The 15813-nt window shown below is 38.6% G+C and overlaps 1 protein-coding gene across 3 annotated transcripts in view; it reads right to left on the reverse strand.

Annotated features, from left to right (window-relative positions):
- Positions 1–15813, reverse strand: part of pbrm1 (polybromo 1) — a 26130-nt gene continuing 10317 nt past the window's right edge. Inside the window, exons 18-30 of one of the 3 annotated variants that reach the window (XM_081357352.1) lie at positions 15575–15760; positions 14809–14966; positions 14448–14702; positions 13648–13793; positions 11123–11280; positions 10729–10912; positions 10388–10592; positions 9013–9214; positions 8767–8916; positions 7468–7623; positions 3632–3681; positions 3275–3488; positions 1–626 (exon numbers count right to left, since the gene is read on the reverse strand). In XM_081357352.1, the coding sequence (XP_081213478.1) occupies positions 454–626; positions 3275–3488; positions 3632–3681; positions 7468–7623; positions 8767–8916; positions 9013–9214; positions 10388–10592; positions 10729–10912; positions 11123–11280; positions 13648–13793; positions 14448–14702; positions 14809–14966; positions 15575–15760 (2237 nt within the window). In that variant the 3' untranslated portion in view covers positions 1–453. The remainder of the gene's footprint in view (positions 627–3274; positions 3489–3631; positions 3682–7467; positions 7624–8766; positions 8917–9012; positions 9215–10387; positions 10593–10728; positions 10913–11122; positions 11281–13647; positions 13794–14447; positions 14703–14808; positions 14967–15574; positions 15761–15813) is intronic. The other 2 variants (XM_081357354.1, XM_081357353.1) reach the window with 2 other exon arrangements.

Consider the following 15813-nt stretch of genomic DNA (forward strand, 5'->3'; position numbering starts at 1 on the left):
CCAGTAGTTTTGTCACTGTTAGTTTATTGAAACAATAGACAAGATAGTGTCCATTCCAAAATGATTTAAGCTGATACAACTGGGATGATATGAAAAATAGGCCTATTGACTTCTTGTCATACCATTTTACGAACCAAGACCCAAAAACGGCCATTTCTACATTCTTTCACAACAATCCTAACTTATTCGCCTCACAAATTACAATGAACAAACATTAAGGTCAACACTTTAAAGTTCAACATTTTATGAAAATGTTTAAATTGGTCTAAGAACATTTAATAGTCAACATACAAAATCAGCCAATTGAAAGTGCTATCAAGAAACATCAACACTAACGAAGCCAACAGACAATATTTAGCATTACAAACCCCTAAACAGAACGTTATTGGATCACAACATGAAAACACTAAGAACAGCTCATCTCACTGTGTAAGAATAATAAAGAGGAATGCTTCAGATGTTTTGGATGTTGTACGTCTGTTGAATGTTTAGTGTGTCTCGCAGCATTAGGTCCCGAAGTCGCCACAGTGCGTCAGCCATGGTCTTGTGAGCTCCCTTGCTCTTCAGCCAATGAGAGGGCAGACGGCTCTCCTGCTCTTTAGTGAGCCGCACATCTTTCCTGCGAGCTGGGGTCACACACACACACACACACACACACACACACACACACACACACACACACACACACACACACACACACACACACACACACACACACACACACACACACGACATTTGGTGAATGTCGGACAGACTTGTTAACAGTAGATAATACACATTTTTCTAATATTATTAATAATTATCTAATATAAATATTGTGTAACATATGCTATCGTTTAAAAGTTCAAGAGACTGTAAAAACATTTGTTACAAAAGATTTCTATTTCAAAGAAATTCTGTTCTTCAAACTTTTTATTAATCAAAGAAACTTGGAAAAAATGCATCTGTTGCCACAAAAATATGAACTGTTTTCAACAATGATAATAAGATTTTTTTCTTGTTGAGCAAATCAGCATATTAGAATGATTTCTGAAGGATCATGTGACACTGAAGACTGGAGTAATGATGCCGAAAATCCAGCTTTGATCACAGGAATAAATTACATTTTAAAAAAATAATAAAAAAGAAAACAAGCTATTTTAAACTGCAGTAATATTTTACACAATTATAGTTTTTTTAACTGTATTTACGCACAAATAACTGTATCTTTGGTGAGTATAAGATACTTAAAGCATTAAATAATCTTACCAACCCCAAACATTTTGAACATTAATGTGAATGTTTATTTCATTTATAAACAATAAGTTCATAAACCAATAATACTATTAAATAATAATAATAATAATAATCTTATTTGGTATTGCGAAATTGTTTTATATATTATATATTGTATTTTATCATCCATAGGCTGGGTAAATCTCACTCATATTTTGCATTTTCTTTATGCAAAATGTATATATATTTTTTTTTTCAGTAACACTTTACAATAAGGTCTCATTTGTTAACATTAGTTAATGCATTAACTAATATGAACTAACAATGGGCAATATATTTTCGCAGCATTTATTAACCTTTAAACCTTCATGTTCATGTTAGTTCACAGTGCATTAACTAATATTATTACACAGCTCTGATTGGTCAATTGTGCCATCCATCGGTATGTTATGTAGGGATAATGTTTAGCGAGGCGGTTGTTATAGCAAATACAACACCGATAGGCTGATCGGGACCCCGATGCGAAGCGGATCTTGAATCAGCCTGAAGGGGTTGTATTCGCTATAACAACCGCCTCGCTCTACATTATCCCGCTTATTACATGGCTACCTACCAAGTAAATCAATAATTTGACACAAAATATTTATTTAAAAAGGAGTTTATTGATTTAAAAACTATTATATTGCTTCTTCCGCTAAAGAAAATAGTCTATTCCGTCTCTACGGTTAGAATCCTGCGTCCATAGCAACGCTCTGTTTTTCATGGCAACGGTGTGTTATACTTAGCAGCGGTCTGTTATCAAGAAATAACACACCGCATTCTACATTAGAATTCAACCAAGCCATGTAATAACCCCCAATAACAACCATTAAAAACTGATAACACAGGCTCATCCAGGTAACTAAAGTCGGCACTTGCTAGGAACGTTTTTTCCTCATGGAAGTTTTGCGTTTGGTGAGCTAATAACATATTATTAAAACTCAAAACAATATTTTCTGCACACAATATTGATTTCGTCACGTCGGGGTCCGGATCACCCTGTCGGGGTTTATTCTGCGATAACACCTGGATGTACATTATCCCTTACTTAAAGGATAATTCCGGTATTTAACACTTTGAGTCTATTTTGTAGTTTGTTTTGGATGAGCAAGAGTGGTGGACAAAGAAATTTTGACAATGGTTCCTGTCTCAACCTTTTGACTATTTTAGAATGGCCCATGACCGCTTTAGAATGGGAGTCTATGGCCATGCACAAACATGTCCTTAAAACAACCCTTAACTGTGCAACAGTTTTATATTAGTGGTGTTCGTTGATGTTCCAAAACAAGTAACGTAGCGAAATACAGTTTCTGTCGTGTTTTATTTGGCATTTTGTAAAATCCCATTGATTTCTGTTGGAGGACTCATTGCTCGTTGATATTACTGCGCTACCGGGAACGGAAAAGACGCTTCAGACTCAAATATCGAGCGGAAGTTTATACGCGGTTGTGAGGTATCTGAAAAAATAGTTCCACTATAGAAAAATAAACGGATTGAAATCATACGATGCGCCGATATATTTGTTTTTAATCATCAACGAACACCACTAACCACTCGGTGAGTTGCACAGTTAAGGGTTGTTTTAAGGACATGTTTGTGCATGGCCATAGACTCCCATTCTAAAGCGGTCATGGGCAATTCTAAAATAGTCAAAAAGTCGAGACAGGAACCATTGTCAAAATTTCTTTGTCCACCACTCAAACTACAAAATAGACAAAATAGTGAATTATCCTTTAACAGATACAGCTTTTAATATTAAAAAAGGTATTAGTAAATGTTGAGATTAACTTCAACAATGATTAATAAATGCTAGAAGTATTTTCATTGTAAGGTCATGTTAACTCATGTAGTTAACTAATGTTAACAAATTAAACCTTATTGTAAAGTGTTACCATTTTTTCCTTCGATTTTTCCGGTGACATCTAACCTCAAGCCACCTGGCTACCTTGCTGTCTAAGTATCAGCATTGGCAATGTTGGTCGACCATTAGAACATAATGTAAATCTGCCTTCTTACTCACCAGAGAGAGTTTGGTCCCATTTGCTGACAGTAGTGGACTCAGCACTGAGTCCTTCAATATACCTCAGGTAAGCCTCTGAGTGTAGCAGTCGCTGGGGTTTGGGTGGAGGAGCCACGAATATGGGGGTGGAGGGCTGCTGTAGAGAGGGCGTCCCAGCCTGCCCCTGTCCCGGGTAGGGTGGTGGAGCCTGTTGGCCTGAGTTCATCACACCCATCTACAGAAAAACAAAGATTCAGAACGACTCGAAGCGCAGAAATGATCCCATTCAATCCAACCATTGTTGCCAGAGATAAAGTTGCATTAACATTTAGCATTCATATAACGGATAAACGCGAAACCCTTCAAAATCAGCATTACCTGAGTCCCATAAGCACTTCCTGTTGAACCCGGGGCCATCCCATTCATACCTGTGAAAGAGGTATCAGCATACACTGAGAAGAAGAGACTTTCAAAGTAAACTGAGACCCTCAGCTCTTTCTGTTCATGTTTATCAGAGTAGATAATCAGTTCTACAGTGTTGAAACCATTCAAATCTCATCGTAGTTTATGGCATAATCCACAGAAATTAAGACATCTGAAGTCTCAAATGAAGCAAAAGGAGAAATTGTTTTCACACTGATGATATAGTGAGTGACCAGGGGCTGTCAAGCTCCAAAACATGTGCAATGAAAGGACTGCATCTGACTCGTGTAATAAAGCGAACTTTCTGTTTGGAGAAGATCGAAATTCAAGTTGCTATTCGCTGAATGATAAGTTTTGTGTCAGGTTTGATATTAAAAGCACCAATCAATGAATTACATTTTGGACTGTTGCTGACACAAAACTGCAGCACAGCTTCAGAAGAGGTAGCGTGGCCGAGCGGTCTAAGGCGCTGGATTTAGGCTCCAGTCTCTCTGGAGGCGTGGGTTCGAATCCCACCGCTGCCAATTATGTTTTGTGGGGCAGTTGTGGCCTAATGGATCGAGAGTTAAAGAATAAATGTGTGTGAGTCATTTGAATGTTATCTGGATCCAATACATCATTGTCTTTGTCGTGTGACCTAGCTTCAGCGTCAGTTACCTGCCATTTACAACTCCTCTCCTGTGGCTTCATGGGATAGTCAAGTGTCTATCCAATGTGGACTCTGGAATCTGGCAGTAGTAGGTCATTTACTATGTACTTTTTACCTACTGGTTTGCGAATACTATGTATTCAGAAATACTTCAGTTTTAGCATACTGTTATGTAGGGAAGTCGGTATGTTCAGATGCAGCGATACTGTGTTTAGTCCCTTTTTGAAGCTTAACTCCTCCCAGTCACTATAGCTTTCGTTCTAATGAACATAACTTGAATATTCTTCAAAATATCTGTAACACTTTATAATAAGGTCTCATTTGTTAACATTAGTTGATGTGTTAGCTAACATGAAATAAAAATGAGCAATACATGTTTTTATTAACCTTTGTTAATGTTAGTTAATAAAAATGTTAATGTTAGTTCACAGTGCATTAACTAATGTTAACAGATACAACTTGATTAAAAAAGGTATTAGTAAATGCTGAGATTTACATGAACTAATATTAATAAATGCTGTAGAAGTATTGTTCATTGTTAGTTCATGTTAACTAATGTAGTTATCTAATATTAATAAATAAAACCTTGTTGCCAAATGTGGTCCCACTTTATATTAAGTGGCTTTAAGTACTATGTACTTACATTGAAATTAATAATTTGATACAATGTACTTTTTGTGTAACTACATGTTTTTACATTGTACTTACATTTTAAAAATTCCTGCATGTAATTACAGCTGTAATTAATTTATGTAATTACATTTGTAATTACACAGTTGACCCTTCCCTTACACCTTAAACCTACCCAATCCACCACACCTGTCCCTAACCTTACCCGTATCACACCTCAATAGCAGCAAAAGTGTTTTACAATACAACATGAACAGTGTTGTACTTACATTGTACATTGTACATTGTAAGTACATTGTACTTATTTTTTGATGTAAGTACATAGTACTTAACTCCACTTAATATAAAGTGGGACCCAAAATGTTACTAAAATATTTAATTTTGGGTAACACTTTAAAATAAGCTCCCATCAGAAGTAACATGAACTAACAATAAGCAATACATTTGTAACAGAATTTATTAGGGGTTGAAGCCTGTAGCGCTGAAACTCCATTACAATTGTTAGAATTTCCAAGGATCAGCATTCTACCCAAAAAGTGATCAGGCAGACGAAACCATAAGTTGTGGAGACTTTTTGAGGAGGGTAGTACTCTCACCGCCTACAACGTCACAAAGGTTCGCCCCGATCGGCCTGATGGGGGCGCTACAGCAATCAAAAGTATATAATGGCTCATAACTCCGAAACTGTTCATCACAAACTCAAGTGTCTTATATAATTGAGATCCTTGACTCACGATGAACAAAACATTCAAACGTTTTCGAAATGTTCTGGTATTTTGGAATTTTGCTTTGCTAAATAGTCCTAGGATTTTTTAATCGGAACCAAACCAGTGCAGAAAGATTCTCTGGAATCTGATTGTCAATAATTATATAAAAAAACTTTGAGTCGTGTCCGCAGCGGTGAGGTGAAGTTCTCCAGTGAAGTTTGAGCGGCTGTCAGACAAGGTTAACGGAGGCCGATCGGAAGGAAACTCGCAGGGCCAGTTTGACTCACGGCCCTCGAGGCCTGTGAGAAATTCAAAAGAAATCGGCCACCTGGGGGCGCCTTCGCGTTTTTCACGTGCATAAAAGATTGTTTATCACCAGGGGGGTAATCTTTCAGCCGAAACTGAAGCTTCCCCGGGGGCCGCCATTGATTAGCAGACCCCCACCTGCTGTTAGCATTTCATTGACTCCCATTCATTTTGGCGTCACTTTGACAGCGAAATAACTTTACATCTGAGGCGTTTAAAGACTCGTTTAAAGATTGTCCATTATTTATTTCTAAAGCACACAAAAATGTATAAAAGGCTCCATTACCTTGTATCTTACGTCATGGCCCCGTAGAAGCAGTTTTTGTAAAAATAATCTAACGATTGCGTCATAACCACGAAACTCTCTGTCGCACAGTAGAGAAATTACCGTATGGACAGGAGGAGAAGCTCGCGGGCAATCGGGGGGACGTGGAGGCAAAATGACAAAATAATTAATCAGAATACTTAGCAAAAGTTGCTCCTGCTCCTCGCTCATGGACAGCTCCTACTCACACTCTCCGTCTCTGCAAGTTTCAGAAGGGAATGATTCAGATTTCTCTTGGCACAGCTACTAGAAGACAGACAGGTTGCTCACGTCTCATCTACGTCGTCAAGCTCAGTTTGAGTCTGCGCAGTACGCTCAGCCATCAGGAAGAGAGTGCTTCTAATTGACTTCACTTTTCTCCGTTGAATCCAATGGGGTCTCTGTGTCCATTTCTTTTACTGTCTTAAAAGACGCGTTTCCTTAAGAAAGATGTTTATCACGCGATTTTTCACATATGTCCACGACATTTATCATACCGCATGGTAGAACTTCTCCTTCTGAGCAACTTTGCCTCTAGGACCGCTGCTGTCCATCGAATTGTTTCGCAAACTAGTCCTAGGTTTTTGGCTTCACCTCGATAACTGTTAAAAAGCTTTAAAACATATATTACCTTGGTAAATTGCCTGTTTTGGCTATGATTGTGGTGGTTACAAGCTTGCTAAAGAAAATATAATAACTTTTTACGCATGTGCTTAAAGGCGTTAAAGCGCTTGAACCCCGTTATTTGCTGCTTGCAGCTATATTTAATCTGGTTAACGTTAGTAATAAAAATACAACTGTTCATTGTTAGTTAATGTTAGCTATTAAATAATACTAACAGACACAACTTTTTATTTAAAAAATGAATTATTAAAAGTTGAAAGATTAATAAATGCTTTAGAAGTATTGTTCTTTGTTAGTTCATGTTAACTAGTGCAGTTAACTAATGTTAACAAATGGAAACTTGCTGTAAAGTGTTACCACAATTTGGTGTTGTACGAATGAAAGACATGAGGGTGAGTAAAAGATGACAGAACTGAACTATTCCTCAACAGAACATTGGGAGTCTCTTGGTTTTGTCTTGGTCCGGGCGGACAGTTTGCTCTATGGTACAGGTAGCCCCTCTTGTTAGGATTGGAGAGGCAGACAGGAAGCAACTGCGAGTGGGGACGTGTGGCTGTGAAGTGGTCCTTACCCAGATACGGCATGCCAGGCATACCCCACGGAAAGTGGAGTGGTAAGGCAGGCATCCCCATGGGATGTAGAGGCATGCCGGCCATGTTAATCATGCCATCGACAGGCCCCTGAAAGGGCAGCATGTGTGGCCTGTAACTACCCAGCATGCCTTTTCCTTGGAAGAGGAAGGTGGCGACACAACATATGCATGCATCAGTATATCATGCAGTTATGAGAATGAATTCATGCACTACATGTAAAACGAAAATGAAAACTACAATTAGAGCATGTAAGCTGATTTATCATTCATGATGAAACATGAAACCCAACACACACACACACGCGCGCACACACACACACACACACACACACACACCCCTTTTCCACAAATTGGGCACCAGAGCTGTGCTTAATCTGACCCGTATCCACCCATTTCCACTGAAGAAAAGTGGTTCTGGGCCTGAAAAATCATCTTTGCAATGGCTGCTGGTACTTGCAATGGAAGCCAGAACCTTAGCATGTAAAGTACACTTTGATCAACTGCTTCGTTCTTCTCCAATTAAGTTGAGCTGCAAAGCTACTCCAGCAGCTATTTGAGTATTTAATAATATTTTGAATTATCTTTTACTTTCATATTTTCACTTCATATTTAAGTTATCAATTACGTTTTTGTTATTTTTAAAAATAAAAATAATTTCTATTTAACTTTATTTTTAATTATTATTATTATTTTAATTAAGTTTTTATTAATTTTACTTCTTCAATTCAAACATATTTTATTTCAGTTTTTAATATACATTTTTTAAATGGCAAGTGTTTTCAGCTAATATTTATATTTTAATTTATTTCTACTTCAATTCGGTTATCTAGCACTTTTTAAAATAGTTTTAGTTAAAAACAACACTAGCCTTTTTATTTTTGTTATCCATTTGATAATTTTAGGATTATGCACCAAAATTTTAATTTAGGCTGATATTCACATTCAATACTATTCTATATAAATTAATTCAATTGATTTTGGGATAAACAACCCGTTACGTCATTATTCAGCTCTCAAGTCAGTGGAAACGGATCATTTGGGAGAAAAGTCCTCTGAACCCATGGCTGAGCACCATCCCAATGAAAAAGGGGTAGTAAAGTTTCATGATTGTTGCAGTTCATGCAGTAACTCTGATGGAAGATAACAGCGTTAGTTTTGAAATTACAGACACCAAAACATGGCAGCTTTGCGAAAGGAATGAACTGGCTGAAGATGGTGTGTTAGCAGTTAGGCTTCGTATTGCAGCTCTGTGTGTCCACCACACCTGAGAGGGGTTACCTGCCATAGGCGTCATGCTGTGGCTAAGCATCCCCATGGGGGTCGGGGGGGGTACTACCCCCATGAGCGCCCCTACTGGGGTACCTGCTCTCGGGGAGTTCTGCGCTGCTCTTTCTCGCTCCTGCTGCTCCGCTACCTTGGCTGCCCGCTCTGAATCGACCACAAAAGAGAAAAACAATTAGATGTTTCATGGAGAACCTGAAGACATTGAAGACAGTGTCCATATATGATTTCCAGGCACTTTACCTTCGTACTCTGCTTTCTTAGTGGCCTCAAGGTTCCTCCACTCTGTGCCCACCAGTCGACTGAGCTCTCCAAAAGAGAAGTCAGGGTGCTGGGCCTTGATGACAGCTCTCATTTCACTGCTGAAGAGGATGTACCCACTCATGTTGATCTTCCTCTTTGCCCCCTCCTTCTTCGACAAACCCTTAATGGACTTTGGTGCGGACTGTGGGAAAATGAGATGCTGATGAACTAGTCTCGGCCTTAGACGGGGTGCATGAGGCAACTCGTGCTACTTTAGATTCAAATCACATACAAAAATACCAAAATCACTCGCTTCAATATGATTGGCAGGATTCTATGAAACGGGACAGCTTTACTTTATAGTAATTTGCTAACTTTCTGCAGAAAAACTAGTCATTGGAATTGAGCTAGCACTTTGTGGCAAGCCGTTTTGCTGTTAAAAACGTGAGACGCAGGTCAGTGGAGTGAAAAAATGCTGTGTCATGCGCGAGATGCTGCTAAAGACGCGAGACGTGATGGTTAAAGATGTCAGTCTAGTGCGTGTTTACATTGAAAAACAATGGAAAAGTAGTGCAGTGGAATGCAAAAATGCGTTCTGTGTAAACGGCCCCTAACATGGCTTAATGTTACAATTTAAATTTCATAATGATACGACATTATTCTAGTAATTTTGAAAATATTAATAATCTAGGGCCAGATTTACTAACAGCTTGCGCCAGCACAAACCCTCTTTTGGCGTTAAATAACTACTGTCAAAATTCAATGCGTGGACAGGGTTATTTTTGCGGCTGACCTTATTGCATATGCATTTGAAGGAGTTTCCCCTTCAGACGCAAAATTTATGGGAGGAGAGTATTTAAATGAATCAAGCAAGGTGATTTACTAAGGTTTGCGCTAGTCAATTTACTAGTATTTGCATCATTATTTACTGACATTAACTTAAATCTGACGCTTATTTGCGCTGCTCTTGGTAGATTGTGTTATTATTGAAATGATCCGGTTGCGTCTGTGTTTTTTTTTTTTTTTTTTTGCATCGTCAGTAGATCAAGCGCAGAACTTTCCACTCCCATCTGTGCTTTTTTGGTTTTGCGCTCTCACGCTAATTTGCCCTGTTTAGTAAATCTGGCCCTAAATCTAATAATGACCAGTTTACATGTCCCAAGTTGCCAGTTTTTGACCAGAATAAGTTAAACAGTGAATACTCTCGCTCTTCGAGACTACTGATTATCAGACAATACAGTAAATAATACAATGACAATGAGAAGCCCCTTCTGAGATCAGTGGTGTAAATCATTGAGGGTCACCTACTGCTATTCCCTATTGCTCTTGCACAAGCACAAACAATGGTTTTCATTCAACAACAGAGACTGCAGACCTGCGGGGGGGCGTAATGCAGCATGTCCATGTCACCGGTCAGCTGAGTCTGAAGCTGAGGCATGCAGTGAGCATCAGAACCGTCTCCATCATCATCACCCAAATCCTCCAGCTCTTCATCCGTCATGTCCGCAAACTTGGCCTCCAACTCTTCGATCTTCTTATCGAGCAGCGGAGACGGCTCCTTCTGAGGCACTATGAGCTTTCTGACAGAGATAACCAAAAGCATGAGTCCAATGTTCAATGTTGGGACAGAAACGAGCAATCCCACAGCTATACACTAAAGTCTGTTTTCTAAGTCAATCAAGTTTTATTTTTCTTTGGATTATTGAAGCAACTGACCGAAAGTAATAGATTTCATCCTCGACTACTTTGGCAGACAGAGAGAAACGCTTCAGCCCTTTAAACTTCTTCATTTGCTTCTCACTCTCGATGTAGCGGCTCTCACACAGCAACACATCCTCCTCCGGCATTTCAGTTGGCCGGCATGACAGGAAATCTTTGAAAGAAGACACTGTGCACTTCCCTGAGGACAAAAACACTCCAGATGAGGGAGAAGACATGGTGATAAGATTTAATCAGGGAAACTAACATATCACTTCATGTAATAATAGTCCTTTCAATGTAAATCCCTCAGTGGCAGAGTCAATGTATTTCAGTCAATGTTCTTGAAACCACTCAGTAATACAACTGTGATGATGGACCTTAACTTCGGGGCCAGCCAAAATACTGTTACCTCCAATACAGGTCATAGGACAGGATTCTTCCAGGTTACTGAGGAATACTTCCTTCTTGTAGAACATCTTAGTAGGTTCATGCTCGGTCTCCTCGGGATGGATGAAGATGGGCCCGAAAAAATAGGCAGCTCCATCTCGCACCCACATCTTCTCTATCCTATTACAAGACAAAATCATTTATATATCAGGAGACACTGTCATGAATCCAAGTTTGCTGGGCTTGTTGTTACTGACATCTTAGGAAGTGGCAGTTGGGATTTAGAATCTATGGCTACAATAAGTACAAACAGAAATAAAATAACCAAGAGGGATTGCTATGCAACATTAAACAGTCAGTTTACCCAAAACACTATTATGATGTTAACATCAATGACACCAAATGCATTTGGCTCCCTTTTGTATCGTATCTCCGTATCTTTTAACCAAAAGCGACATCCAAGACCTAAGAAGATGGGCCAGATTCACTAAACAGGGCAATTCCAATGGGAGTGGAAAGTTATGTGCGTGATCAACTGACGACGTGCAAATTAAAGAACACAGTCACAGCCGGATCATTTACATAATGACCAACGCAATCTACCAAGAGCAGCGAAAATTAGCTTCTGGTTTAAGACATGCTTTTTTTGGGCTGTAAATAATGGCACAAACACCAGTAAATTGATGAGCACAAACCTTACTAAATCACCTTGCATGATTCATTCGAATACTCTCCTCCCATAAATTTTGCGTCTGAAAGGCAAACTCCTACAAATGCATATGCGATAAGGTCAGCCGTAAAAATAACCCTGTCCTCGCATTTTCAACGTTAATTTTTCACTGCATGTCTTTAGTAAATCCTGACAGTAGTTTTTTAACACCAGAAGAGGGTTAACACTGCCGCAAGCTGTTACCAAATCTTTCACATTTCAAGCAGTTTATAAAGACTTGAAGCATCGATCAATATATATATAATAATAAAAGCCTAAATTAATCTGTTGATCATATGAATCTATTGTGTGTCTTCAGAAGACTTAGATTAAATCAATCAATTTATATGAATTACTTTTGTCTTTATGAACTTTCTGAAGTGTCAATGTTTTGATCAATGGACTTTCAATGGAGGGACAGAAATATCTCAGGTTTCATTAAAAATATCTTCATTTGTGTTTCAAAGTACAACAAAAGTCTTCTGAGCTTGGAATGATATAACTGCGAGTACTTGTAGACCAGGGGTGGGCAAACTTTTTGGCTCAAGGGCCACACTGGGTTTTAAAAATTTGACAGAGGGCCGGCCCAGTAGCAGTAGACGGCCCAAAAATCTTGCACACGAAAACATATTATGCACTACAAATACAATTCGTGGTATTCGCACTTTCATAAGATCGGGCTGAGCAAACAGACAATGTTGTGGCAATGTCTGTGCGAAATTCAACAACTGAGAGACGACATTCTGGCAATAATTTTTTTTATGGTAGATATCCCCCATTTAGCATGTTATGTTTTGATGTTAATTTTTAAAGATGTTAGATAATTATAGCCTATACTTTTTAAATATTGTTTATCCTTATTATTATTTAATGGCCTAACAGTAAATTAGAAACAAAACATCTGCAAGTGTACACTTAGAAGAGTAAAAATTACAGGTTACGTTAATTCAACTTTATTAAAACTGAATGGCAATTTGCACTTCCAAAAGTCATACATTTGTGGAAATAAACGAATATACAAATTTATTTTAAGAATAATAATATAAAACATAAAAGGCAAAGGGAGATCAGAACATTTAATGAAAAAAAAAAAAAAAAACGGGTTCTGTATGGCAGACAGGGGAGCGAAGTCAAAAGCCGGACGATAAAGGTCGGTAAACGGAATCGGGCAGGATACATCCACAAATCCAGAGGAGCAAAGAAACTAAATAGCAGACAAATCAAAGGAAAAACTAAGGTGTGCAAGCGGTTACCAAACATTTTTTTTCTCATTGAGTTTCCAAAAAAGGAAAAAACATTAACGTGCAACAAGTCTATGCGCTTAAGGCGCTGTCTGTTTGGTTTCCATGGTGACGCGTCATTGCTTGTTACGTGACACACCGCAGCCACAACAGCGCTGAATGAATGATGATCTGCTTTTATGTCATTTTTCCTTTTTTACATTTGTTAGCTATGGCATGCAATATCTGATATTCCGATTGTCAAATATATGCAACGCAATATATATATATATAAATATATAACGCAAAGTATTGCAAGAAAAAAGGCAAAATTAATGCGATCTTAAGACAATTTTTTTAAATACTCGGCGGGCCGGATTAAACAGCCTAACGGGCCGCATGTGGCCCGCGGGCCGTAGTTTGCCCACCCCTGTTGTAGACCGAACCCTTTTATAGTTCCTTTTAGTTCTTTTCGAAGCTCTACATTTGACTTCATTGTATGCAAAAGAGCAGCATGAATATTCTGCTAAATATCTCCTTTTTTGTTCCACAAACAAAATGACGGCATATAGTTTGGAAGAACATGAGCAACACCGCGTCTCGTCATCGGTACCCTACCTGCCCACACGGTTGCGAACGAGCCCATGAGAGCGGATGTAGACGCAGTCTCCCACTTTCAGCCACATGTCGTTGTAGCAGAGCTGCTCGTAGTACTGGCAGCCTGGCTCGCCGTTACTGACCTCCATGGTAACATCCTCCCTCTCCTGAGGACACAGATTGACGGTCAGGCAGCACGTATCAAAGATATTCAATATCAGCCAATATACACAGCCACTACCAAAAAAGTTGCTGTTTGGACTTAAATAGGCAAATTGACAGTTCTTCAAACCCTCATTGATGGAGTGTGTAGCTTTTCATTTCTTAAAACAACCATGTAGGAAGACATATTATGGCCATATTCAAGGATGACAATTCAAGGCTGTGTGATTTTTGGTCAAGATCTTGTATTGACAATGCAAGAGTCCAGCACTCTGTAAAGTCTCCCAGCACATCCCAAAGACTTTCAATGAATTTAAGCTCCGGACTCAGAGGAGCCGATTCATGTGTGAAAATGATTCTTCAAGCCATATTCAAGGATGACAATGTCAAGATTCATCAGGCTCAAATTGTGAAAGAATAGTTTTGAGGGAGCATGAAGAATCATTTTCACACAGAATACAGAGCTTAAATTCACTGAAAGTCTTTGGGATGTGCTGGAGGAGACTTTACAGAGTGCTGGACTCTTGCTTTGTCAATACAAGATCTTGACCAAAAACTGATGCACATTTATTTCCATCATGAGGTGCATTCATTTTTGGTCAAGATCTTGTATTTTATTCAATGAATGTATTTTTTCGGCTGGGCAGTGTTTGTCTTACCTTATCAATGATGGATGGTACAGCTTTACCATCCTCTACCACCTCAGGAGGCTTGTCACTCTCCTGTTTGGGTGCAAACATGGAGGCCACCCGAACCACAGGCAAGGTCACTTCACGAATGACGAACTTCACTGAGCTCAGGGGCATCGTCCACATCTTGATCTTTTTGAAGGACTTGGTTTTAGCAGAATAACGAGACTCGCAGACAAAAACGTCTTCAGCTCGGAAGCTGTCAGGCTGAAGCTTGAAATACTCCTAAAATAAGGGGTTTTATCAGAGCAGATTTTAAAATGTAGTATTAATGTAAAAATGGATTTTGTTTCATTGGGAATGTGATGGACTCATCGCTGAATGATATTACCTTCACAAACATGACGACACATTTGCCCATTATTTTATTGACAGGAATTTTGTTGTAATAGTCGCTTTTGAAAACTTCTTTCTCAAGAAATTTGCGTGTTGCAAGATGAAATGTTTCGTTGGGTCTGTAGAACCAGCAGCCATAAAGCCAGTTCTCTCCTTCATGAAAAGATACATACACATAAATAATAGCTATACCACTGTTCAAAAGTTTAGGGTTGGTAACATTTTTTAAGGCTGCATTTAAAAATAAGTAAAAACAATAATATTGTGAAATATTACAACTTCAAATAACACTTTTCTATTTCAAAATATTTTTTAAATTAAATGTATTAATGTAATGGCAAAGCTGAAGCATCATTACTCTAGTCTTCAGTGTCACATGATCCTTCAGAAATCATTCTAATGATGATGATGTGCTGCTCGAGAATCATTTCTTATTATTAGCATTATCATTATCGTGCTGCTTTTTTATTTTTCTAGAAACCCTGATCATTTTTTTTTTCAAGATTCATTGATGAATAGAAAGATAAAAAAGAACAGCATTTATTTGAAACAGATTTTTTTTAAAAAACATGGTCTTTTCCAGTCACATTTGATGTATCCTTGCTGAATAAAAGTAGAAATTTCTTTCATTAAAAAAAAAAAATCTTATTGTTCCCCAAATCTTAACAGTAATGTATATTCTCAATCAATAGTGTTATGAAACAACATAAATGCATAGCACATGTTGACAGCATGTATCTAATGATTTCTGGATGTAATACCTGCATCATCCTGCCACAGGCGCTCTATGCAGACGATGTGCGGCTGCAGGTTTGGTTCTGTGGGCTCCACATAAACATAGTCTCCCACATGGTACATGTTGTCCTTGAAGCTGCAGTCCTGGCTGTAGTTGCGCTGAAGGACTCCCTGCCATCCGCCGCCTGCTGTGTCCTCACTCTTCTCAGCCTCTGGAGATCAACGTCGAAACATTAATAACAGCCATCTGCACCACAGTGCAAAG

The sequence above is a fragment of the Scardinius erythrophthalmus genome (genome assembly GCF_964197995.2).
Source record: "Scardinius erythrophthalmus genome assembly, chromosome: 25".
In the NCBI taxonomy this organism is placed as follows: Eukaryota; Metazoa; Chordata; class Actinopteri; order Cypriniformes; family Leuciscidae; genus Scardinius; species Scardinius erythrophthalmus.